General features: G+C 37.0%; 1 protein-coding gene across 1 annotated transcript; it reads left to right on the top strand.

The window, feature by feature from the left end:
- The first annotated feature begins 1049 nt into the window (after positions 1-1049).
- Positions 1050-27752, top strand: syt6b (synaptotagmin VIb). Its single transcript, XM_058790948.1, has 7 exons — positions 1050-1356; positions 22176-22554; positions 22958-23534; positions 25582-25702; positions 25910-26081; positions 26162-26312; positions 26416-27752. Exons 1-7 carry the CDS (start codon positions 1197-1199, stop codon positions 26485-26487), a joined length of 1632 nt encoding a protein of 543 aa, XP_058646931.1. The 5' UTR covers positions 1050-1196; the 3' UTR covers positions 26488-27752.
- Positions 27753-27823: the final 71 nt, after the last annotated feature.

Below are 27823 nucleotides of genomic sequence, written 5' to 3'. Positions count from 1 at the left end.
AATAGAGTTGCTTGTTTAGTAGTGTTGCTACTAAACAAGCAACACCTGAACTGAGTACTCAGTCAGTTAGTAACTATAGAAACTAAACAGGCAATGAACAGGAGAACATGAACTAATTATCAGGCTAGAGAACTGCTCAGAGTACAAAACAGGAAACAAGACTAGAAAACAGAACCAAACAAGCACAAACAAACTCAGAATGTGACAAAAAGATTGGAGTCAAATTGTGCTTTGAAAAACTGATGCTTGATATCTAAGATATATATATATTAATTAGTGCTCTTAGTATTATTTAAGTTACCTTAAATGTAAATAAATGCATTGAATATGCAATACATAAATTAAATACTAAATATGTGTGAGAAACATGTGGGAACAAAATCTATTTAAACCCAAAATGAATTAAATGAAACTGCCAACATTCATGTATCACCTCAGCTGCCCTATGGATCATCAACTGACAAGAGTCAGCCGAAACAGAAATGTACCACTAACCATGATGGAATATTTTATTAATAGAGTAAAAAAAAAAAAGACCCGTTTTGTGATATTGATGTTGGAGTGCATGGGCCCAAGAAATTAGATCCCCCTCAAGGATCTCGCTCACCATTATTCAACCAAAAATGCATTATCAGGCAATCAATAGCTACTAAAAAGCATTCATATCCCACAACTTGGCTGTAGTATCAAAGAAAACCTTCACAAGAACATAAGAGGAGAAAGCAAGTACTCCGTTAAACTAAATAATAGAAACTTTGGGGAATGTAGTCTATAACAAAAAGCTTCTAGCAAATTCAGGGTCAAGAAAGGGAGAGGAGCAGTGGATGGGAGGAGGAGCTCTCCTTTTCCCTATCCGATGTGAGAATAACTGGTGAAGGGAGGAACAAGGGGAGGGGAGTGGACAAAAACTGGCTTGGGGACAAAAATCTCCAAGACCTGTCTTTGAACAGTAGCTGAGAGGAAGATCTAGGCGTAATGTGACGCAGCACTTTGGCTCCCAGAGCACCTGGGGGTACTATTGCTTCATCAAGCCCCCTTCCCACACAATCACACGCCCGCATGCGAACATCCAAGAGTTACAGAAAGGGACCTAGAAGTAGTTGCATCTATTTTTGATGTGCTACGACCATCGTTTGTCTACTCCTCCTCGTCCTAGATGATAAACGGACAGAACACTTGGGATTTGGGCTCACAGAATGAGTGCCATCGCCACCGAGGACCAGGACATGTTCTGTGAGAAGGCAGTGGCCCTCATCGTTGACCTCTGCCTGGATGACAGCCCTCTCCTGAACCTGGAAACCTGTCAGGATTTCCTCATGCTTCTGACCAATGAAAACCCCAACATCTCCAGCACAGGTAAGTTTCCTGCGGTGTTTGATGGGAAGCTTGTTTGTTGGGGGTGACGTGGGTGGAGGACGTGCTTATGTTTATGTGCGAAAGTGAGGTAGGACTTCAAAGGATGGTGACCTTTTAGATATGCCCACTTTCTGCGATTAAAACCAAGCTAACAGACTTTTCCTTAAGTTCTGTATAAATAATGAATTGCCATTAGTTACCTGGCACTTTTTTATTTGCCTAATGAGCCTGCTTGTGTTTGATGTTGTTCTCCTCTAAATTAAGGATGCTAGTCTTTGGCGATTTAGATCATTTGTAACTGTGGCACCTCCTTTTCCCCCCTGTCTAATGACAAGTGCACAATTAAGCTTCGGTTGGAGAAATTTCATTGATGTGCTCCATAGAAAGATGGATGCGAGTGTCTTACAACACACTACTCCAGACTACAGGTTCACGGCAGTCACGCAAGGTAAAATTGACATGAAATTGAATTCTGGACACAAGATCGAAGCAGCTGTGATATCTCTGAGTTGGCAGGTGATAGGAATGTCTAAAGCAATACAAATTATAATGAATTCCCGATCTGGCGAACTGCCATGGAGGAAGACGCAGAATCTAATTGTCACTCTGAGTTTCTGTCACGGGAGAAATCAAATAAACCACTGCAGGCCCTGACCTGCATCATGTCCCCGACCACTGGGATAGTGAATGCCACTGTGTATTATCCACAAATAAACATGAATCACTGACGCCACAGAAAAGCACTAATGCCAGCTCTTAAAGTCACTTTAAACTGACATTTATAAATTGGGGGAAGCATAATACATAATCCACAATCTCTAACCTGTAATCCAGTGCAAATCTGCCTATATTTTACATGTATTATTGCTACTTTAGGTGCAACTACAGCAACCGACACATAATACAATCACTGACATACAGTACTATATTAGTTCTCAACTGGTGTGTCACAGATTTTTTTTTTTTATATTATATAAATCTAAATTACAAGTCACATAATTGTCAATAGTTAACACAGCACAATAAATAAACTTAAATAAGAGAAAATGCTCCATATATTTTTTTTTCAACTTTGTTTTTTTATTCATTTTCTTACAAAACCCCCATGAACATTACAGAATATCAAATTATATATTATTACAGAGTAGACTTTCCGAAAATGCTCCATATTACTTGTTGCTGATGTCAAAAACATGTATCCAATCAAATCATATTTTGACACTAAAAAGCTAGCCAAACGAGTCAGATTCCAACACAAACATGCTGAAAACCATGGACAACCATAAAAAGACAACTACTCAAAAAAAGAGAAAATAACCTCTATTAAATACCCATTAGACTTCGTACTGCTTTGGATTGCCACTTGATGTCCAATTTAAAAATCGCAAAACCAATTCTCTGTACTACTTTTTCCATGAGTAATGCTACAGCTAAAAAAATAAAAAAAACGCTCATAATGTCATAAAGTCATAATGATTGAGCTCTAATTAGGACGGAAGCGCTGAGTGTGTGAAGGGGAGATGCCTGCTGACTTGACTAGCGGTAGAGGGAGGCTCTGGAACCTGCAGTCCACAGGCAGTAATACTAGATGAATGGAGGACTGCTGCTGGCCTCCGCAACCCCATGGCGAGAGCTGCACCCAGCCTGCCAAAAAGCAAAGGTCATGCATCAGGAGAGCCAGGTGGTGCAGCACTCATGCAATGCCAAAACCCAACACGATAGAGCAGCACTGAGAACATAACAGAGGAGGGCACTGATCAGCACTCTGCAGTTTGTTGCTAATTGTCTGAAGCAATTGTCCAACATCCCTCTTGAATAGATCTCAAGTGGAAGAGCATGTGTTACAGCAGCTGCACTGTAGTAAAGAGCATCACTTTTTATTAGGAATTCATGGAATGCTTGTGTTGATGTCATGCCTCGGTTTTCTCATGAATGAATATTTCAAAGATGTCAGATCTAAACGTAACAAAAAAGCAGTTTGTTTAATAATTCAGGTTTGCCTCCCACACTTCAAAGAATCTTTCTATATTTCACTTTGTCTCAAAGAATGTGTACACGGGCCTGGATGCTTTCAAGCCTGCATGACACTTTATGCTCTTATAAAAACACTTTAGGCCATCTTTGTAATGGAGCTACTAAGCAATGTCTTACCTGTATCTATAGGCCCACTATCTATATACCCACCACTTTAGAAAATACTTTATAAATTTATCTAATATAGGATTCATCTCCGGGTGTTTTCATTTCATTACTGTGAGTACTGTGGCAATGAAGCGATGAAATTTGTTGTTTTTATTGTTTTGCGTAGTCGTTAGTATACGAAACGAATCAGCAACACAGACAGTGAATGAATTATCATGGCCAAGTAGTGCGCTCCCTGATTCATAAGCAGCTCAAATGAGTTGGATCTTTTTAGTCAATGAAACATAGACCGCTAACATATCGTAAGAATTACAGTTGTTATTTGTTTAGATTACATTTACATCAAAATTATCTGTTAATTTAGTATCATTATACAAACCCGATTCCAAAAAAGTTGGGACACTGTACAAATTGTGAATAAAAAAGGAATGCAATAATTTACAAATCTCATAAACTTATATTTGATTCACAATAGAATATAGATAACATATCAAATGTTGAAAGTGAGACATTTTGAAATGCCATGCCAAATATTGGCTCATTTTGGATTTCATGAGAGCTACATATTCCAAAAAAGTTGGGACAGGTAGCAATAAGAGGCCGGAAAAGTTAAATGTACATATAAGGAACAGCTGGAGGACCAATTTGCAACTTATTAGGTCAATTGGCAACATGATTGGGTATAAAAAGAGCCTCTCAGAGTGGCAGTGTCTCTCAGAAGTCAAGATGGGAAGAGGATCACCAATTCCCCCATTTCCCACATCCCTCCACCAAAAATAGTGGAGCAATATCAGAAAGGAGTTTCTCAGAGAATAATTGCAAAGAGTTTGAAGTTATCATCATCTACAGTGCATAATATCATCCAAAGATTCAGAGAATCTGGAACAATCTCTGTGCGTAAGGGTCAAGGCCGGAAAACCATACTGGATGCCCGTGATCTTCGGGCCCTTAGACGGCACTGCATCACATACAGGAATGCTACTGTAATGGAAATCACAACATGGGCTCAGGAATACTTCCAGAAAACATTGTCGGTGAACACAATCCACCGTGCCATTCGCCGTTGCCGGCTAAAACTCTATAGGTTAAAAAAGAAGCCATATCTAAACATGATCCAGAAGCGCAGGCGTTTTCTCTGGGCCAAGGCTCATTTAAAATGGACTGTGGCAAAGTGGAAAACTGTTCTGTGGTCAGACGAATCAAAATTTGAAGTTCTTTTTGGAAAACTGGGACGCCATGTCATCTGGACTAAAGAGGACAAGGACAACCCAAGTTGTTATCAGCACTCCGTTCAGAAGCCTGCACCTCTGATGGTATGGGGTTGCATGAGTGCGTGTGGCATGGGCAGCTTACACATCTGGAAAGGCACCATCATTGCTGAAAGGTATATCCAAGTTCTAGAACAACATATGCTCCCATCCAGACGTCGTCTCTTTCAGGGAAGACCTTGCATTTTCCAACATGACAATGCCAGACCACATATTGCATCAATTACAACATCATGACTGCGTAGAAGGATCCGGGTACTGAAATGGCCAGCCTGCAGTCCAGATCTTTCACCCATAGAAAACATTTGGCGCTTCATAAAGAGGAAGACGCGACAAAGAAGACCTAAGACAGTTGAGCAACTAGAAGCCTGTATTAGACAAGAATGGGACAACATTCCTATTCCTAAACTTGAGCAACTTGTCTCCTCAGTCCCCAGACGTTTGCAGACTGTTATAAAAAGAAGAGGGGATGCCACACAGTGGTAAACATGGCCTTGTCCCAACTTTTTTGAGATGTGTTGATGCCATGAAATTTAAATCAACTTATTTTTCCCTTAAAATGATACATTTTCTCAGTTTGAAACTTCCACATCATTGCATTCTGTTTTTATTCACAATTTGTACAGTGTCCCAACTTCTTTGGAATCGGGTTTGTACGTAATTCTATGCTCTGAGGTTCAAACATAAATTTGCAGTTATCTGCGAAGATCATGCTTAATATTTTCCAGCTATTCAATGCATTTACCCACTGACCTAGAAAATCCAGGACAATTTTGTTTACATTTCAGTTATGACTTTTATGTTAACAAATACTCTATTTATCAAAAAAAAAAAAAGAAAAAAAAAAAGATCTTAATAGTGTTTTAATAGTTCTGCCAATGCAAGGTCAGAACCAAAGCTACAAGTGTATTCATTCCATCATTCATTCTCAAGCATTAATTTTATTGACCAGCTTGTATAAAAGGAGTGCTGAGTTAGGAGAATTTAAGACGTTCAAAGTCAATATAATGCCACTCAAGCACAAGATGATGGCATATGTTAGGTATGACCATCTTTCACACCCCATTTCTATTGCCCTCAAGGTTAAATCAATTACATTTCCTTTCAAACATGACGAGAGGGATATGACTGGGTATAACGGTTACGCAGTAGAGGGCATGTGGATTGGGGACCTCATTTCTTTCCACTAGTTTTGAAAAAGATGAAGAGAAACCATGCAGAATGCTGGTCACATTACAAAGTGGCGTCTCTCCTCCTATTTCTATAGCACATTGAGCAGAACTTTACAATTCGCCACTAAAGAGTAGTTTAGCACACCAGGCTCCACTGCAGCGAGCCAACCGCTCCATTCTAGACCTACTGCTGCAGCTACCGCATTATGTGGACATAAATAAATAAAACAGCGAGTAGACATCAGACCAGCAGGTAAGATAGTATACACACTCTGTCTATGTGTTCTCCTCCCTGCTGAAGAAGGAGCAAGATAGATGCAGAGTTTTTGTGGCTGTGTGTGTGTAAAATATCTACCGGGGGAGTTAATTCTCAGTAACCCAATGGGGAATTCCTGTGTGCCGGTGAAGTTCTGTGAGGTCTGATTAAATAATTTAGCATACCCCAGTGCTGTGTGCCAAACTAATTTGTGACCATACCTTTATAGACTTTGTTAATTACTGAACAGGTGTAGACTAGGCACAGCCAAAATTACATCCTTTGTCATTTTTCTATATAGGCCTTAAGCATTCTCACTTGCACTAAGCTTATTCTTATAATAGCAAAATCTGCTGGGAGTTTGCCGGTGCCATCAACTTAAGTATGAATAATGTGAATTTATACTTGCAGACACCCAGTGTCTAGTGAAATAAACGTGAGAAGCAATTTAGCATTTCAACCTTGTCTCTCAACTTCAAAAATTTCACTCTGGCATCAGAGCGTATGTGTCAGAGCTCAAAAATGCTCCTTTAATTACAGAGATCTTCCAGAAATGAAAATTCTGTCATCATCTATTCATCTTAAATGTGTTATAAGCTTCTAAAAAGATGCAAAAGGATCATAAAATGATTGTAAAAGTAATCTATATGACACTTGTGCTATAATATAAAAGAGCTTGTGAAAAGAAGTACGTTTACCAAAAGCATTATTAGCCAAATATGGTTGCAAGTTCCATTGTTACCAACACAGTTCCCTGATTTAGTGTTTTCTAAAACCCTTAGCCAGGTTTTGTGAACTGGATTAACAGATTCATGAAAAGATCAGACCCAAAATTCACAAATTGGATATTGCTACTCTTTATGTATTGTACAATAAACATGCCAGATGAATGATTTTAAACAAACGTTGACTTAAATTTCCGAATGATACTATGCTTTTTATTGGCTTAAGAAGACTTGGAATATAGTATATATGAGTTGTAAGGACCACTTTTATGATACGTTTACGGTATGGTTGTTGGTGCTTGACAGCTTTTTTTTTATTGAAAGATAAGCCAAGATATCATCACACAATCACAGTTTGTTAAATGATTTTGAAGCGACATGAGAATAGATTATGTAAAGTAGATGACAGAATTTACATTTTTGGCTAAACTATCCCTAAAATGCTGCATTACTCAAATCCGCCCTTGCTTTCTTTCATGCATAAACCTCTAGGTTGAGGCCATTGAGAATAAAATACTAGAGTGTTTAGAGACAATGCAAAGGACATTGATCTCTGATGTCCATCCCCATCTGCATCACTTCTAGGAATCAAGACATTTAAGCAGTGACCATCTTAAAAGATGAGAGCGGACAAAAAAAAGAAAGCTACTGAAAATGAGCCTGACTATAACAAAGGAAAATTGAATCACAGGCCGCCCTGTAGCGGGACATGGAGGGGATTCAGGGGGTTTAGGCAGAGAGCAACATCCAAATGGACTCATTTCTAAAATCTAATTTCCAGGGTCTGCCTGTTATGGGTGACTGTGACATTTCATCCCTGATTGTGTTAAATTTGTTCTCTGTTCAGTAGCATGGGCCGAGGTTAACAAGCCATGCATGCAGCCGTTGACAAGCCCTGCGAAAAGAAGTGGATTCTGACAGTTCTATTGCCTCTCAGAGGCAAGCCTCTCAACAAAAAGAAATTCAACAGCATTTTCAGTATTTAGTGCAGTGTTCGGCTTGCACAACTGCTGGGTATTGTATGATGTGCGTGCTATGTGTTTATATTCTCATGATATTCCTTATGTTATGGAGAATCTGGTCACATGGCAGAATGCGCACACAAGGTGTATAATTCATGATTAAAATGTTTTGCACATAAAGATTAACATAACATAAACAGTGTATGTATATACTGTGAAATATTATTACTATTTAAAAAACTTTTTTCTGTTTTAGAAATATGTTTGATGCTCAAGAAACATTTTTATTATTATGAAAGCAGATCATATTTTTGTGGAATTTATATATCTAAATATAAATCTTATAAATGTCTTTACAGTCCAAGTTGTTCAGTAAAAAAACACTGATGGGTTTGGTACTGTAAGGATTTTGCTGTAATAGTTTCTTCAAAATGAATAAATGTATTTGATTGGTCAATGAGCTCTGCACTTCAACCTACAATAGAGTGAAAAATAAATAAAGTACACATAAATAAAGTTAAATATACAAACACCCAGGGGCTATAGAGTGTTTTTTTATTCTTGGCAACAGAGAGGAGTAAACTGTTATCACCACCTGGGAATAGTACATACAATTTTTCAGCTCATAAAGCTGATTACTCAGCGGCAAATACAAAATACCATTGAGACCAATATTCATGAGAGGTCAGAGGTACAATCAATCTTGCAGTGGTTCCAAGGCAAGCTGATAGGTTCATAAACTCATCTGCTGCCATACATTTATGATAATTCATTAGATCAGTGAAGGCTCTGACTCCCACATCTTTCTACATAATTTCATCAGTGTAATCTTAGCCAAATGCTAAGACTTCAAAGTAACTCTAACAAGCATATAACATGCAACACCATAGGTTTGATTTGGTCAAACAAGGTAGTATAAAAACCGAATAATTATGTATCACATGAGATATGGCTTACTGTACCATTTGCACTGCTTTTGGTTTCCCATTAGCTCCTGCTGTTAAATGTGAATGATGCACTTTTTGAATACTGTAATTCTGTATGTCTACATTGACAGACATTCAGATATTAAATTCAGATATCTGCGTATTCTGACTTTATTCCTGTCTTTTTACTTTGATGTCACACCTCACGATAGTTGCAGCTAAAGATGCAAAAATAAAAATTTTATGTTAATTATGTTAATTAGTCTGAATATAGGGTATAACCATAAAATGTACTTCATATTATGGTGAATCTAAATGTGAGAAATGTAAGTGTGTTTTTAATTTTTTTTTTAAAAAGTCATGAAAATGAAAAGAAACACAAATTAGGGCTGCTTCTAATGTACACATTGGAAAATGCGCACGTCAACAACAAAAAATGATTTATACAATGACAGCAATGACCATTTTACCTCATTTTCTCATCTATTCTTTAATATTTATGCATAGGCCACAAGTTTATCTCAAGTTTTTTTAATTAAGTTTCTTCCAGACCTTTTACTCACCTGCTTATCCACCATTTTTCCAGTTTTTATTCAGCAGTTCCACATGAACTGCTTTGCACAGAGGTCACACTCTCTGCGTGCATGTAGAGGGTGAGATTTTTGTAGTATAAAGGCAAATTTGAGTCGTAAGCATTTCTTTTCATGTGTGTCAACATGTATTGCAAGCACACGTAAATTCATACACATTGACTCTGTATTGCAAAATAGGACAAAAGGCAAATTCATCATGCCTGGCAGAATCATTATACAAAGCTTGTGAATACTGATTTCAAACATGGTTGAGTTATCAGGACTGAACAAAGGAACAGAGATACTTGAGTAACACGCAATAATACATCTTTATACATCATTAGTATAATTATATATATATATACATACAAAAGAATGATCAAGAATTGTTCCCTTTCTCCACCTTTAATAAGGTTTAAGTGATTTCAAGATTTGCCCACCCCTCAACACGCTTTGAATCCTTTACTTTACATGTATTGATGATTTACATGAGTTTTGTTAATTTAATGCGATGATATTGAATAATTGAATCTATTCGTCTGTATGTCTTTATTTCTTCTACTGAACACAACAGAAGATATGATTTGAATGTTTTGTCCGTACAGTAAGTTAATTGGATTCTTGTCTGTAGCATGAAAGAAAAAAGGTAATTGTGACTTTTCTTACAATTATATAGGAATGATAGTACATAAATGATTGTTTTTTATTTTTTGCTATCATTACCACTCTAGCTCAATAACTGATAGCTGCCTTATAGTACATCCTCATGTCCAGAGAATAAATTACCAATTAAACCCACATGCTTCACTCTTTTAGTTTGCAAAATCAGTCTGCACTGCGAAAAACCTAGCCCTTGTGATTGAGAGCGCACATAATTACCACATGATTTACATTAGAATAAGCCTTGTTGTACAGGAGACAGGAGATGGAAATTAAAACAGACCTGCGCTTTTGACCGAACCCTCCAGAGGCTCCTCATTCAAACCCCAGCCTTCTCTCTGCCGTCATTAGCATCCTTTTCTAAAAGCCCATATGTTGAAATCTAAAATCCTGATTCGTGTTTTCATACAAAACATAACAAAGCCACAATTACCACTAAACAAATTGTGTGTTTAATAAAAGATGTGCTGTATCATGCTTAAAATACACTGAAATATGCTCCAAGTGGAAAATAGCACTGCACCATTGGAAGACTGGTGGAAATCTTTAGATAATATTTATGAAATGGCAAATATCTGTGGGCCACTCAAAAGCGTCTACATCAGATTATCTCTTGAAGTTCTTATGAGCGGTTTTGGTATGTTTTAGTAAAGTGTGCGCATGGAGTATTCTGTGTAGCTTAACTGCCTTTGAGAAAAGCAGAGATGAAAGTCCAGGGCTGCTCACCCACCCTTCCCTCTATCCAAGAGCACATCCCCCTCCCAATGCAGCTACAAGATCACTGATGTTAATCTGTCTAGAAGTCGGCTAGGGGGAACCGTGACATCGCAGCTGGAGAAGTAGAAGCAAACCACATAAATGTAAGAACAATACACACAGGGCTTGTAAGACAGAGGAGCTTGTTAATGCAGCCATGCATGCATCACTGAGCATATAACACATTCAGACCTGGATCCTGCATGGATTCATGATTAAAATTAAAGGAATTTTTTTTTTTTTTTTTTTTTTAAATAATATCTTGGCAGCCATTTTTAAGTAAATTAGGACTGGGGTTGGCAAGCTCTGAAATGACATGAAAGTTTCACAAAAATAACCAATACGAGTTCATGGTCTTCACGCAAAACTATCATATGACTTGAAATAAAGTGCACCACTGTTATAATACTTTTTTTTTTTTTTTTTTTTTTTCATTTTGGAGCTTGACAATGCAGTCTTCTGCATGATTCATTGCATTTCAAAGTTGAACCTTTTAGGTCTTTTATAATTACCCTTCCTGCCTTTTCATCATTTTAATCGAAAATAACCACTAAGCCTTTCTTGTCAGTATTTTTTGAAATTCATGAGGCTTTTAATTAACATGCATACTTTTTTCATCACCCGTTCTTCATTATAAATGAAACATTTGGAGTTTTCCATGAGTTTAAAACTTTTTAAATAATAGCAATTTAGCACATATATAACAATATCAGCTATTAGTACAAAAAATCCTTTTAAACTAAAAACTTTGACAGCTGAAAGCCACTATTAAACAAAATTCAGTGACAGCATTACAAGTACTGCATGGCATTTTGTTGCCTGTGTATTTTCTATAAAACACATTTTCTATATTATTAATAATATTATAGTTTTATATTATTATTAATAATAAATCATTAATAGAAGAACATACTGTAAAATGTGCTGTAATGTACATAACTGAAATAAGAAGAAAATTAAGTATCTACGATGTATTTTTAAAAATCTCTACTAGCCTATATTTGATTGTAAATGTAGGTAAATATAAAAAGGTTAATATGTCTTGTTGCATATAATGTGTGACCCTGGACCACAAAACCAGACATAAGGGTCATTTATGAATATTATGAATAAATAAGCGTTTTACTGATGTATGGTTTGTTAGGATAGGACAATATTTGGCAGAGATACAACTATTTGAAAATCTGCAATCTGAGGGTACAAAAAAATCTAAATATTGAGAAAATCTCCATTAAAGTTGGCAAATTAAGTTCTTAGCTATGCATATTACTATTCAGTTTAATCTAAGTTTTGATATATTTACTTTAGGAAATTTGCAAAATATCTTCATGGAACATGATCTTTACTTAATATTACTTAATAACTTACGATTTTTGGCATAAAAGAAAAATCGATAATTTTGACCCATACAATGTATTTTTGGCTTTTGCTATAAAGATAGGCTACCCATGCTACTTAAGACTGGCTTTGTGCTCCAGGGTCACATATAGATTTTCACCATCAATGATATGGTGATGCATTTTAATTTAAAAAGTTATTTTGTGATCGCTTACAGCAGCCTAAATTTAATACAATTATAGCATACATTAATATAATTTCTATAAGGTAACAGGTTAACGTTTTATTTATTTATATTTATTTATTTTTACTTTAACTTAATAAATAAATTATTTTTGTTGCCTAAGCTAATGTTTTTGAAGCAGTTGGCGAAAGTGTGTGTGTGTGTGCGCGCGCGTTTTTGTGACAAATGAGGACATCAATTTGTATAATGACAAGGGTATGACGGGTATTACAAGGAGAAGGTGACTTTTCAGGACATTACCCCATGTCCCCACTTTTCAAAACGCATTTAAATCACACAGAATGGAGTGTATTGAAAATCTGAAATAGCACAAAGTTTCCTGTAAGGGGTAGGTTTAGGTGTAGGGTTGGTGTAGGGCAATTGCACATACAGTTTGTACAGTATGAAAACCATTACGCCTATGGGACGTCCCCACTTTTCACAAAAACAAACGTGTGTGTGTGTGTGGCACCTCTTGACAATTACAATACAGCATCTCTCGCGCTGAGCAAAGGCTGGCTTCCTCGCGGTGCCATAGAAACGCGGTCCCGTGCGCGCTGCTGTGGAGAGCTCATTCTGAGCGAGCTTGCGGAAAGACAGGAGCTGTTTTGAGGCAGGGGGTCTCAAAAAACTGCAGGAAAGCGAGTTTAAGTGGGAATACCAGAAGTGAGAGACAAGGAAAACGCTTAGGGGTAAGAATTCATGTATATATTTGTGTTACCAATAAAGTTGGGAGGGCATTTTTTTTTAGTATCCGTGCTTTGACGGAACCGCATTACCTACAAAGACGCATTATATATATTTTTACTTGAAGAACATTTGTATGCTTAAATGCCATATTTCAATATATATTATCATTTTGTTCGTTGTATCTGTTTAATTTAAGATTCGAAAGTTCCTGCAACATTGATAGCATTTTCATGCAGGTGTTCATCTGATTTGCGTTAACACCTTTTGAAGCTCCCTTGAGTTTAGCCTGCCCTGTTTCATGAATAATAGACTAATTAAGAAATAAATCTGCATAAAAGGTAACTTTGGGAGGGGGTGGAAGACTTTTATGTAATTTTCTTCTAATCTAGTTTTTAGTACCTCTTAATAGGCACCATCTGTGGCTGTTTCGTCCCAGGAAAAGCCTTTATGACCCAAGTACAAAGGTTGATATCTTTTATACAGTGTTGTATTGATCTCACAATAGCATCTCGGTGCTTTAGCTTTGAGCATATTAAACATATGGCAGTGAAAAGATGGTGTTGGTGGTGCCCTTGGGCTGCTTTGGGCAGCAGCTTACATTTTATACCAGTTGTATGTTCATTCAACCACAGAGCGTGTATGCAGATCCAGTGAATGGGGTGCTGAAAGAAGGAAGGATGAATATACAGTAGTGTGTAAACACAGCACAAACATTATCATCCACACAGCATGCTTTTGTTCTGTATGTTTGTGAGTAATGTGTGTGAGTAAATGTGGGTACAGCAAGTGCAGTGACCTGCTTCCTGGTGCAGTGGCAGTTTGGTCTATCACTGTTCCTCTGAGCAGGTCGTCCAGAGCCTCTTCCTGCATTGGCAGTTGATCACACTGGAGGTGATAGTGTTAAAGCATTGTTGTCAGCTGCATCTCCCAAAGCTGCAATGTAGGCAAATGAAAGATCTGGCTACAACAGGCTGCGGTGCATTGCTTATCATCCCTTAGTATTACACTGACTCACTGTCCCAACCTTTAGGTGATAATGACGATGCTGCCTGTGCAATAATACAAGTGGCAATGGGGAAAAATAACCAAAATGTGTTTAGGGCAGACCATCTTGGAAAGAAAGATGCAACTCAGCAGCGATTGCTTTCAATGCACTAGCAAGAGATACAGGAGCTACAGTGATTGCTTGATGAAATTGTTAGTAATGATATTTATGTTTTATTTGTTGTGACCTACTTGAGACATCTTTTGATGTTAGCGCTAGAAAACCTGTCAAATAACACATTTAACCACTTGAATTATAAGACAGCTGTATTTCTGTTGTCAAACTATGTAGCAGGGTTTTATTATCAGCTTTACCGATAATGGATGCATAATATTGGTTAACTTTTTGCTGACAGGGTTGTATTTTTATAGTAATAGCGCTGTGTCATCAGTACAGCACTAATGACTTGGTCGAACTATATGGCCAACCTCAATATGTTTTGTTAAGACCTGTGTGAGATTTTGTTGAAAGCTGCTAGCATCTTATGTTCATTTCTCTTTCTCTTGCACGAAGTACACTGTGTTTGATGGAACACTTAGAGACAGTTTTTACCTTTAGGCTTAAAGCTGTAACCAACTGAAGCTATGGCTACTCCTGTGCCACCCCATACTGTCATCCTCAAATGCTTATCGTAAATGCCTCAGTTCACCTTTCATGGGACCCTTGTTGTTGCCCTTCAGAACTGGCTGACAGAAAGATTTAAGGGTATTTGTGTAGCCAAATACAGGCATTGGCCACTCACTTCAGTCTATTCTGTGAATGACTGGCCGTGTCCATCAAGACCAGTAAGCTAGCTCTTCTCTCGCCTTATCTCTAGCTCACACTCCCCTTTTGCCTGCACAACAAATGCTAATCTAGCCCAGTTTCAACCTAAAGGAAGGGGATGGCACTTCCTAAGTGGCACATGATGTGATTTATTTTGCTTATCTGGAAAAGACACCATCCTGAATTGTATCCGATGCATGTGGCCTTTGGGGTGAAAACAATGCTTTTGAGTTTTGCATGTAATGAGCTGTATTTATACGCATTCTCAGTTCGCACTTCCTTCTTCTCTGTTCTGTGGTGAACACACATCAGCCTGTGGGGTGCAATGAAGGCGAGGAACATGCTAATAACTTGTTAAAGCTGCAGTGAGATTTTCCTTCTTTGCCTAATTACTAAGAGTATTTTTTTAAATCCAGCATCACGGCTTATGACTTTGCTAAATGGTTATAAAGTTTAACTGAGCTGAAGTTCAATAGCTCTCTTTAAAGTTTTCCTCACAAATTGTTCCTCTAGTTGCATTCAGATTTATCATTTTTATTTTAGGACTTCAAAAAACAATGAAAAATAAATTGAGTTACACACATTTTATCAACAGCCCTCCCCCAATTCGTTAAAGTCAGCATGAGATAGAAATTCATTTTCTAAATGCAAAACTTATTGTGATTGTGATCACATTTATTTATTTATTTATGTATTTAACATTTTTCTTGACCTTTCAATTTAGTCGAAATGTCATAACTCAGTCTTTCTGAAAAATGACACACTTCTCTCTGATGCCATATGCCAATCTTCTCCAATCATTTAGTCCTCATAAACTTGCAACTTTCTTATAATCAACTGCAAGCTTGCATTCAGATCTGTCTCCATCCAATTAAAAAAACAATAAATAGAACCATGCCCTGCCTTAAGTTTTAAAATTTTTGATAGTCTGTTTCACACAAATGTACATCACAATACAGAAGAAAAGATCTGTGATTACTTCCATTTCGTGTCTTTAATGCATGGGTTGCTTAAATAACAGAATAAGTGAAATAAAAGGTATCTACGAAATATACTCCTATGATTTACACTCTAGCATTGCATCTCACCAAAGGCCGTATTGCGATACCCTTACCCTCTATGAAAGCTAAATATTATTTACCTTCTATTTTGCATTATTTTTATCATTATTATTAATGAAATTCCTTTATCTCTACCAATGAAAATAGTTCCAAAATAAGCCATAGCATCATATTTTGCATGTCGCTAAGCAATGCACAGTCTGGCCGCCTGTATGGAAAAGAGTATGTGAATGGAGCATCAGCAGCTGTCCCAGCAATCACTCCGCTCTGGGAGAAACCCCGCTTGAAGCAATCTTGGAGCAAGAGAAACCCTGCTTCGAGCGATCCTGCAGCAAAAGAAAACACATGCACTTCGACTTTCAAAAAACCCGCTCCTTGCTTCAGGCAAAATCACACAACTCTCCCCGCTGTTCACTTAGTCTGGTCTGGAATACAGAACACGGTCCTGCTGAACAGTAAAACATCCCATTGCTGTTATTCTAAATGTCAAAAAGTTAGCAGTCTGGAATCAACTGTAACTTTCAAATAAATAATACAGAAGAATAAAGTCATATATTTAGCAATCTTACATCCAAATAAAGAGTATGTGGTTATATGATCATAATTTTTTCTTATAGATGAATTTTAATTAATGGAAAAGTATAGCCATTTTGTCGCAATAACATAATCATTGATTGCATGAATTGCAATAATGTGGAACGGTTTAATCAATGTAGGTGGCTGTAGTCCAAGGGCTCAACACAGACATAACATAAGACCGATAACTGTACGGTTGAAATTAGTTTTATGCACTAGGGGCACTGGAATTACAATAGAGAGAGGTAATCGTAGGTTAACCTATGGCCATTACCGCTCAGCAATCAGAGTAATTGCTTGTCTGCAAACTGCGGCTAGAGTAGAGCATGAAAGATGAGGACTTTCCCATGTTGTCAACATGGCCACAGTTGCAGGAGCAGAGGGAAATATTAACAGCAGTTATTTTTATTTAATTCACTCTGCTTCAGGAGTTTTCACTTTTTTAAACCTTACCCCACGAATAATGCAAGTGTTCAGTGTTATTTCGAGCTCTATAAAGACTACCAGCTTATCTGCAGGACATAAGAACTTATTACTGGCATCAATTCACCCTGCAGTTTGTTCATGCAGGGAATACTTGGTCCTGCAGTGAATGAAATAAATGATTAAAAAGAGCAAATCATCGCAACATACCGGCACAACTATAAATAGTGTGATTTTAATGAAGCACTTTTGAGCCGCTTTATTAAAGTGCTTTGTATCTGTATTAGGCCTGTGTTTCGAGTGCCGATGACAAGCATGCCGTTCTATTCATTAAAGTGGGCTATAGCCTTATGTTCTTTTTGCTGGCCCTGACCACAGCTGTCACAACCGTATACCATAGGGACTTGTGAATGGCTGCAAGCTAATAGCAGGAGCACATTTAACTGGATTTCACCCTCTCCCCTCCAGAGCTTTGATAGGGCACAGTAGTATTTGATGGAGCTTACATAGAGTCTTAGAGCTTGAAAGGAAGTGTTAGGCCTATATAAATCTCTTTTCTCATTGAATTTGATTTACTTTATATGGCAAATCAATAAAGAAAATAATTGAATGGGTTTATTTTTCTGAAATAAGAAATGCAATAGTTTCTTAGATGCAGTTATTTAAAATCCCAGATTTTTAGCATGTAGTCCTGCTATAATATATGATTCGCTTTACCTCATCAAATATAATGTCATCAGTTTTTCTATTTAATCTCATGGCTGAACAGAGCAGTATTTGATAGAAATACGGCCACTATTATATCACAAAGCTACTGTAACTGAAACTAACTGGACAAACATGTTCAGCACTATTTTTATGATTGCATGAAGGTTTGAAGGATAACTGAATAAGGGATTTCTAACAAACCATGACAGATGAAAGCAAAATAAAGCTCTGGTTTGCAGTTTTGCAGCAGTGACAGCAACACCATCAACAATGGTGAACCCTTACATCTCAAGTAGCAGAGTTAAAATAGGGAGTGGGATATGTCTAATGGACAGGTTTCTATGGATACCAGGTTAGATTTGAAGACACTTGAAGAGAAGTTTAAAAAAAAAACCCGGGGCTTTGGTTGCTGTCCGCCACTGGTACCAAACAAGCCTTAATTAGATTTATTGGTCACAGGAAATGTTTCACTGGATTTGTTTCAGCCTCAGCTGGTTAAATAATAATACCACTTGATAAAATTAGACTCTATTTATACACACTCACAAAAAAAGGAAAACAGATTTTGCAATGTATTACTTGTGATATACACAACAAAATTGTGTTCTCTTTAAACGTGATTTCACATTAAGAGAATTATAGTAATTGAAAGCAGTCTACTAGACTCCAGTGTAGTTCTCAGCATGCTTTGAATGGGACTTAATGGGGAGAGTTAAAATGTTAAAAATAACATTTATTTCTTTATTAGTTAGTTAGTTAGTTAATTAGTGCTCTGTGTTCCATCTTGTTGTGATTTAAACTGCTTTATTTACACTGGGTTACCATTGTGGTGAAGATTGTAGCTTTTGCTTCGACTCAGTAAGCATTTAATTAGCATTTTGCATTCTAATATATGTGCTATCGATAGCTAATAATTCCTTAATTAGCTATTACAATATTATAGGCTAATTAAGTGAAAAAAATTTAATCGAATAACTTCATCCTGTCAGGAAACCATATAAAATCAATTTGAGACTACTTAATTGTGTCACTTTATAATAACATCAATCCATAATTGGATTTGGTGAAGTTATGTTTGTGAAACTTGATTCATGTGGAATCAGTGTTCATGAATAAACCATTTAAATTCAACATGCTTTTTCAGTGTAGACAAGTCACCTTGTAATTGCTATTATGAAGCTCAACAAGAAGTAAAATGTCTCCTTCCAAACAGAACCCCACTCAGTATTTACAGTCACGAATGCCTGCAACACTGGTTCAGTGCTATGTACACTTGTTCAAATTGCCATAGGAATGCTGAGAAGAATTCAGTACTGTTATGTTTGTCTTTTTGCTTCTGCATGTAAACAGGATCATTCGTAAAGACTTGAAGGCCTTTGCAGATTGCAGTTGGTTCTTGTTAATGCACTCCGGCTTGTGTGAGGTGAAGCTGTCAAAGCATAAACACTGTAATGGTTGTGTAACCTTGCATCACACCCATTAATATTTCATTTGCGGCAGAAAAGAGTCTAGCTGTCTGACAGGCTAATACATGTCTTATCTGCGTGCCTTATCTGATAAGGGTCCAAGTCAGGCCACTTATGGACTTTATATCATTATTGTTTTGTGATGGTTAAAGCACTGTTTTAAAATTTTAAATGATGCTTAATTCACACTAAATGCAGAAGAGTAAAACTGGGCAGTTAAAGTAATAGTTTACCCCAAAATTTAAAATTTTAAAGAAATGAAGATCGACTTACCCGCAGGCTGTCCAAGTTTGTTTCTTTCATCAGCACAGATTTGGAGGAATTTAGCATTACATCACTTGCTCACAGCTTAATACTCTGTAGTGAATGGGTGCCATCAGAATCAGAGTCCAAACAGCTGATGGTAGCTTGACTCATTTAATATCCTGTGAAACCAAAAGCTGTGTGTTTGTAATAAATTCAAAAATATGCTCTAAACAGATATGTTGATTTTAATGTGAGAAGACAACAGGAGATAGACTTTCACAGGAGGAACCGTTATAATGGATTATGGCCAGAAGTGAAGGTTTAAAGTTAAAATGCCTTAATGATGGGTGTGTTTCTTACAAACAGACTTTAACTGATAGACTGGAGGTGTGTGAATTACTTGTGAATTATTTTGGTGTTTTTATCAGCAGTTTGAACTTTTATTTTGACGGCACCCATTCACTGAAGAGAATCTATTGGTGATCAAGTGATGCTTTATTTCTCCAGATCTGTTCTGATGAAGAAACAAACTCAACTTCATCTTGGATGTCTGAGGGCGAGTCAATTTTTTTGCGAATTTAAATTATTTGGTTAACTTTTCCTTTAACTTGGCAGTTAAAATCATTATTTTGATTTGTGCATTTTAAATAGTTCAAAACCAATTACAGCATTACATAACATTTAGTGGAATTTTGTAGTTTATCTTAACAGAACTGATAGCATTATTGCATTAAAAGAAAAACTATAAATGATAATAATCGTGGTACTGATTTTAAGTCCTGATAATGAGAACATTGGTCTTGTTGTTTATTTTTCTTCTTAAAGACAATACCCAGATACAAGAGCAATCAACTATGCAGACTGATTGTCTCGGGTGCATTTGCTCTGTTATGAGTGTACAGAAATGAGAAATGACACATCTGAAATTAAGCGACAAATTATTACATTTGAAGCTCCAACTAGCATGTGGTGTACATTTTAGAATTTCTTTTGACACAAAGTCTCAAGAGGCTGGTTTTCCACATTTATTGGCACATTAATTATTTTGTCAAGTTGTTTATGTGCTCCCACAGTCCCCTAGTAGGAGAAGCAAATAACTGTGAGAGTATGATTGAAATGAGAACGTACGTCGTTGCTGCACCTGTTTGTTTTCTTGGTTGGCAGCCAAGTGCTCCATCCCTGAGAGGCATGCACTCCAACGCATTTGTAATAATCATTAGATCAGAATTTTTTTCATCCACTCAGATATATAATTGTTGCCATCAAGCAGGAATTTGACCAATGACCTGCTCTTCTTGTATGAAAAGTCTGTAATTACATTTAGCACATTTGCAATTCCATCTGGAAGATGGTTGAACTTCAGTGTTAATACTGTCTACCCAACGGTGCAGAGAAGTTTTGGTTGGCTGACGATTAACTCATTACCTTGTGATATTCACACTATAGATTTAAGGGATTAAGAGGCCCATTTCGAAGGCATAAGAACCAATTGCCTTCCTTATAAAGAGGCAAACAGCCTCACCAGACTGCCTCAATCACACTGAATGATCATTTCTACAACTATGTTGTAGTTTGTCTTCTCAGCATTTGCTGATTAATATTTATGTGAGTGCTCTGTGATGATTGAACGAGAAGTCTGCAGCAGTCATGGCATGATCAGGACATTTGTTTTAATTACCTTCACCACAGGCTAAAGCAAACAGACAAATAATTAGTTGAAATATGCTGTTTTAGTAAACCAATGAAAGCTGTTTCAAGTTTTGCAGTGATTCAACAAGAGGCTAAGCCATTGATAGCACCTCTACAGGTTCTCTTTGATGTATAAGCAGCTCTTTTTTCATTTTATTTTAAAGAACTGCTTGCTGTTGCTGATTTTATATGGAAGGGCTCAACAATAAGGTTTGCCTGCTGGCCCAGGGCCACTGTGAAAGACTTTTAAGGAGGTTGATAAAAGGGTTACCTACACGTTTAGACCAATACTGCGTTACCACTGAAAATGATCTTTATTTACACCTTGCAAATGTAAACATTTGGTTTCATGTGATTTATTCTATATTTTTGTTGTAAATTCTGCTGAATTGTCACCCAATTTTATCTACTGTAGCTCATCCAGAAGGCCGGGGTACATAGGTAGGTTGACTTAAAATAATTTAAATTAATATAATTAATTTAACTACTCTAACAATCTAACTTAATTAAAATGCTAAAAAAATATATGCTATGTTGAAGTAAACTAAAAAATCTTTTCCCCCCTCAGTACCTGTTAACTTTTTTTTAGAGAACATACATTTGAAACATCTGTAATCACAAAATAAATTGTGGTGAATTTACTTCTATTTACACATCCAGTTTCTGCTAATAATATTGACTATTTATATATTATTATTTTCATAATTATGTATGTATAAACATAAGTTATAGTATATATGTTAAGTTCTATTTCTAGTCGAAATGTTCAAGTCAAATATAAAGTTATAGTTTATAGTTCAATAGAGTCAAAAATGTTGAGAACCACTGATCAAAGCTGATGAAGGTTTTGTTGAATTTGCAAAAATGACATGTAGTCTTTGAAAAGCTATCAGTAATGTTTTGCATCATTTTCCAGCATGTTTATGAATTCATAGAGTTACATTTGCAGCAGTATAAGTTTCAGCTTGCATTTAGTATATCTTAAAGTTTTTAGAAACACTACTTGGATCAACATACACTCATTTGAACTTGTTTTAGCACACTTTATAATTTTGTAACTGAAACGTTGATGAAAATCTATCTAGAAGGACATTTGTTATGTGCATTTTTTCAAACGTCCACTTCTGTCCATTTTGTATCTTCTGTCCAGACATTTCCTTCAGTCTCCTGCTGCTTGTATTTGTGGTGTGTGGTTTGGCCCTGCTGGGTGTCATCAGCGTCGCCACCTGGAAGCTGTGCTGGGTGCCCTGGCGCAGCAAAGTGCTTTCCTCTAGCGCCACCGCCCTTGCCCCCACCCGGCCAGAGAGAGGCCAACACAGAGAAGAAGGTCACGGTGACTACTACCCAACCCTCAGAGACATTATGGCAGCAGACAAGCTGAAGGATCCTGGGAACTTTCTGGAGGCGGCAGTGAAGATTAGTCATACGTCGCCAGATATCCCTGCAGACGTGCAGCTGTCCATGAAGGATCATCTGCTGAGACGTACGCGTATCTCACGGCAAACAACCGAACCGGCCTCCTCTAACAGGTCAGTGTTCTGGAAGAATGAAGAAATGTTTGTGTCTAAAGACCTTCATATAGGTCATCACGATTTACTGTATATACAAAGCCATTATGAGGTTAGTTCCAGTCATTCCTAATCATGTTATTACTTGGAAAATCTTGTAAATGTCAGACAGCATTAGACCTGAAGTAGGTCTCTGGGTTTTATTGACTTCAAAGAAGGTCAAATGGTGGAAAAACCATGCTACGTCCAGAGGAAAAATAGTTTTTGCAGGAACCTTACAGCACATGCAGAATTATTACCATCAATTTGCATGCATTCAATTGTGGGTTATAATTCAAATGTAGATTAACACCTGGTGTGTCTTTTGTGAAAGTACCAGTGCATCAGATCAAGATGATTCAGCAGCCAAATTTTGTTTTGCCAGGCACAGTTCCTTCAAAAAACACCTTCCCAGGCAGATGCACCATGTCACCAGTCTGGACCGCGGAAGTGAATTTTTAGACGTGGAGGACCTTCCCACCTGCACCGCTGCTTCTCTTGGCCGCATCCAACCAGAACTTTACAAACAGAGCACGATGGAGGCTGAGGAGTCATCTAAGAACGGCTCTGCCAAAACATGCGGCAAGATCAACTTCTCCCTAAAGTACGATTACGAGGGAGAGCTCCTCCTCGTCACCATCCTCAAGGCATTGGACCTACCCGCGAAGGATTTGTGCGGCAGCTCCGATCCTTACGTCAAGATTTACCTGCTCCCTGACCGCAAGCGTAAATTCCAAACTCGTGTGCACCGCAAGACGCTCAACCCCACGTTTGACGAGACCTTTCAGTTTCCGGTCCAATATGAGGAGCTGGGGTCCAGAAAGCTCCACTTGAGCGTCTTTGACTTTGACCGCTTCTCGCGGCATGACATGATTGGCGAGGTGATACTGGAAAACCTTTTTGAAGTTTCAGACCTGTCCCGGGAGACATCTATCTGGAAGGACATCCAGTATGCCACTAGCGTAAGAAAATTTATCGTCTCTACTCCTTAGTGAGTCCAGACCCCACTGGTGATTCATCACATTAATGTGGCTTATGTCACATTAATGCCATCCTAATGATTTGGTTTTCTAATATAGGAATCCACTTGTATTGAGTATTTCTCTGAAAACACAAACAGTGAATAATTAGATGATTCATAGACATAGTGTCCTATGGGGTGTGATATGGTCATTTGAAACTGTAATTACCAAACATGATAAATTGTGCAATGTACATATATTAAGTATTAAAAACATTAAGGGCAAAAATTATTGCCTTATTATATGACAATACTGAGTCTGCAATGATCTCAAAGGGATAGTTCACCCAAAATTTGAAACTTCTCTCATTATTTACTCATATTTCTCAATATTTATTCATATAATGAAAGAAATTTGTGTTGAAAACAAAATTAGATCCCTTTTACTATCATTGTATGAACAAACAACACTGAGACATACCCTCATTTTTTAAATACCTTCTAATTTATTAGAAAATATCCATAATTTCCAGGACAGAAGTGTCATTTTGGGGTTAACTTTTACTTTAATTTTCAAGTTAATAATTTAACTTGGTTTTTATTGTGAACGGATGCATTTATTTCCAATTGTAGATTTTTTTGGTGTCTGGTTAAGGCAAAGATACTCAGTGCCCTGCAATTCCACAGTAAGGCCAGACTACTTCTCAAATTGCTTTTCTAAGCAACTTATACATCATAATAATGTGGTGCACATCCTGATATGGGGTCATTTGTTGCATCAGGACATCAGTCCCTCTTACGACTGCATGTTAGTGAGTCTAGTGTTTTAAGGTCCAGGTTTGTATCTCTTCTACTCAGGAGAGGGTTTCTGGCATTGACAGTATAGGCAGTTGCCTAGGGTCCTCCAGGGCTAAGCTCTCAGACACGCACTCAACTTCTGTATCACTCACCCGCAGCAGTTTGACAGCACTGTTCAGCATGCTTTCAGTTCCACCCGACACTTTCATTAAAATTGAACTTTTCCAAGCAGCTTTTCAGGCACCAATTGAGTCAAAACTGCAACAGCTTCTAGTTAAACGTGACAGAGTTTATTGTAACTATTTACTGCTTCTCCAAATTATATACATATTGTACAGTTTAATATATTAAACCCAGTAAAACAAAGTAAAGCATATATATATATATATATATATATATATATATATATATATTCAATTATTCATGTGATAATGATATGATACATCAGCCATGCAAACTGCAGTTCTATGAACGAGTCTTTTAGTTGCCAACTTGTTTAAAGCAGTATAGTGTACAGTAATGTGTTCTGCTCTGACTTATGAGATATGAATTCGCATGACTGATTATAGTACACACTAGAGATCATTGAACTCAGTATAGTTGAGTTAACAGGCTGAAGGCTAAAGCTCTCAAGATGGGTTAAATGTGTGGGAAAGACCTATGGATATGTGATGCACTCATTCAATATCTTTCTTTTATTGAGTTTATTGAAGGTTTTTGAGTAATTTTTTTTAGTACATTTTCTATCCATTTCTATATTAATTTATAATTTACTCCTGTGATGGGAAAGCTGAATTTTCAGCACCCATTACTCCAGTATGCAGTGTCACTCCTTCAGAAATCATTCTAATATGCTGATTTGTTGCTCAAGAAAAATTATTATTACCAGTGTAGGAATTACCAAACCGTTTTTTTTTTTTTTTTTTTTTTCAGGATTGTTTAATGAGTAGAAGATTAAAATACAGCATTTATTTGAAATAGATATATTTTTTAATATTATAAATATCTTTACTGTCGCTGTAATTCAATTTAATGCATCCTTGTTAAATAATAATATAAATTTCTTTCAAAAACAAAAATTTGTATTGTCCCCAAATTTTTGAATGGTAGCGTACTGAATTAAGACTCTGTCATTTTTTTACCCTCGCATCATTGGAAATACTAACATAACTATGTTAGTAAACATTGTCATTTATTTGTAATGCCAGCATGATGTATTCGATTTTGAGTGTCTTTGTTTGACTCTGCAGGAGAGTGTGGATTTGGGAGAGATAATGTTCTCTCTCTGCTACTTGCCAACTGCAGGGAGACTCACACTTACTGTCATCAAATGTAGGAACCTCAAAGCCATGGATATTACCGGTTATTCAGGTATGCGGCTGTCCTTTATTTGTATGTGTCTTTATTTTCTTGCATCTCTGCTCGGCTCCATCTTCCTGTTTATACATTTGGACAGTCACATTTATCATTGCCAGCAAGCGCATTACAAGTCCTTTAGTCAGACATATTTAGACCCTGAAAGACAAGGAGAAACATACATCGAGAAATTAATGTCACACCTCTCTGCTCTGTCGGCAGATCCGTACGTGAAGGTGTCACTGATTTGTGACGGGAGACGCTTGAAAAAGAAGAAAACTTCCATAAAAAAGAACACACTGAATCCAACCTATAATGAGGCGATTATCTTTGACATTCCCCCAGAGAATATGGATCAAGTCAGCCTACATATATCAGTTATGGACTATGATCTGTGAGTGTGATATTTTCACTCTACAAATATTATGTTGTGTATGCTCTTCACAGTCTATTCTTCATTCCCCCGGTGTATAGAGTGGGACACAATGAGATCATTGGAGTCTGTCGTGTAGGGATCCATGCCGAGGGGCTTGGGAGAGACCACTGGAATGAGATGCTTGCTTACCCTCGAAAACCTATCGCTCACTGGCACCCGCTCGTAGAGCCCAAGAAGTCTGAGAAGGAGGTGAATGTCTGTCCTTAAAATTTTCCAAAGTGGAAAAGTACATTTTCATTTCAATATTTCCATATCTCCCTCTCTTTCTTTCTGTTTTCTGTCTCTTTTTCAGTGGAAGACTCGTACCGCAAGCTTTGACAGTCAGGGCTCATGCCCATCTCCTAGACTCCCCTCCAGTCCATAAGGAAGGGATGACCTCTCTCTACGTCTTTAAGCCAAGTATCTCCCAGGGACTGATGGTGAGATCCAAGATATGTCCTTGGACAATGTGTGACGCAGCTTCTGTCTGTGCGGACATGTATGATGGAGCAAGAAAAAAGAGGGTGCTCTTCAAACCTTTCCAAGTGCAAGTAAGCCTAGCCAAGTTTTAGCTTTTTTGCGTTTGGATTGAATTGTTGCTTTCTTACATTGGGTAAATTCACAAGCCACTACCCGAAGAGGTTGAACGATACACTTCGAGATGAATTTAAGCAACTCAGAAGAGTAAAAGGGTGTATTTGTTGATGAATATTGTATAATTGGTAGATGTATATTATATTTTAATTGACATTATAATAGTACGAAGATATAGTTTATTATATATTTAGCCTTAACCTCCTTCTCGTTCTCTTTTGTCTTCTTTGAATATAAAATAAATGTGTTAAGAGATTTTTATTATTGAAGAGATATGTGAAGTCCTCAATATGTTCAGCCTATTGAGATATATTAGCCAAACTGTATATTATTTACAGAGCAGAGATATTCCATTGATCTTCCTTTTGTTTGTGAAGTAGTGAAACTGTTCTGCCACCAAAAATGCCAATGCCAAGAATAATTTATATCCTGTCTTCAAATATCTCACCATCGGTGTAAAGTGTAGAGTTTTTGCTTTGTCCGTATTTAAACATTTTTGCTGAAACAAGTTGCTGATCGTTCTATGAGTAGTTATTATCATTTGTCATAATTTTCTTTGATCAAGTTGAGTTCAGTTAAATGCATCCATGCACAGCTACATCCATAACGTACAGCTGGCTAAAATCATCATAATTTCACCACGCAGTTATTGTAGCTTCCAAAGTAAAACCATAGGGTTGTGTGTCAGATCTAAAGGACGCAAAAAATCCTTGGCTTTCTAACAAGACTTGAAATAATATCATTATGTAAATTAGAAGTACTGTTTTACAAAGACCAATTTTGTATTTTACATAAAACGTGATAAATGTTTACTGTTCTGTATTTTTCCTGTTACCTTTGAGGTGTTTTCTCTTCAGATAACATGATGTATTTTATTGGCTGGCCTGGCTGGAACTCATTGTATCAATAATCACTGGAATTGGTGTTTCTGTATGAAATGCCTGATTCAGAGCCACTTTTCAATTTTATATTGAGACTTTGTATTTGTAATGTACAGTTACTGTTTCAGAACATCCCCTTGTACTTGAAAGGTGTGATTAAATTTCCTCGCTTCTATCTGTTTTGTTTTATTTCATTCCTTGTTAAAAGGACAGTTCAGCCAAAAATGAAAATTCTGTCATTAATTA

The sequence above is a fragment of the Onychostoma macrolepis genome, chromosome 11, assembly GCF_012432095.1.
Source record: "Onychostoma macrolepis isolate SWU-2019 chromosome 11, ASM1243209v1, whole genome shotgun sequence".
NCBI lineage: Eukaryota > Metazoa > Chordata > Actinopteri > Cypriniformes > Cyprinidae > Onychostoma > Onychostoma macrolepis.
This window is presented reverse-complemented; position numbering and strand designations above follow the sequence as displayed.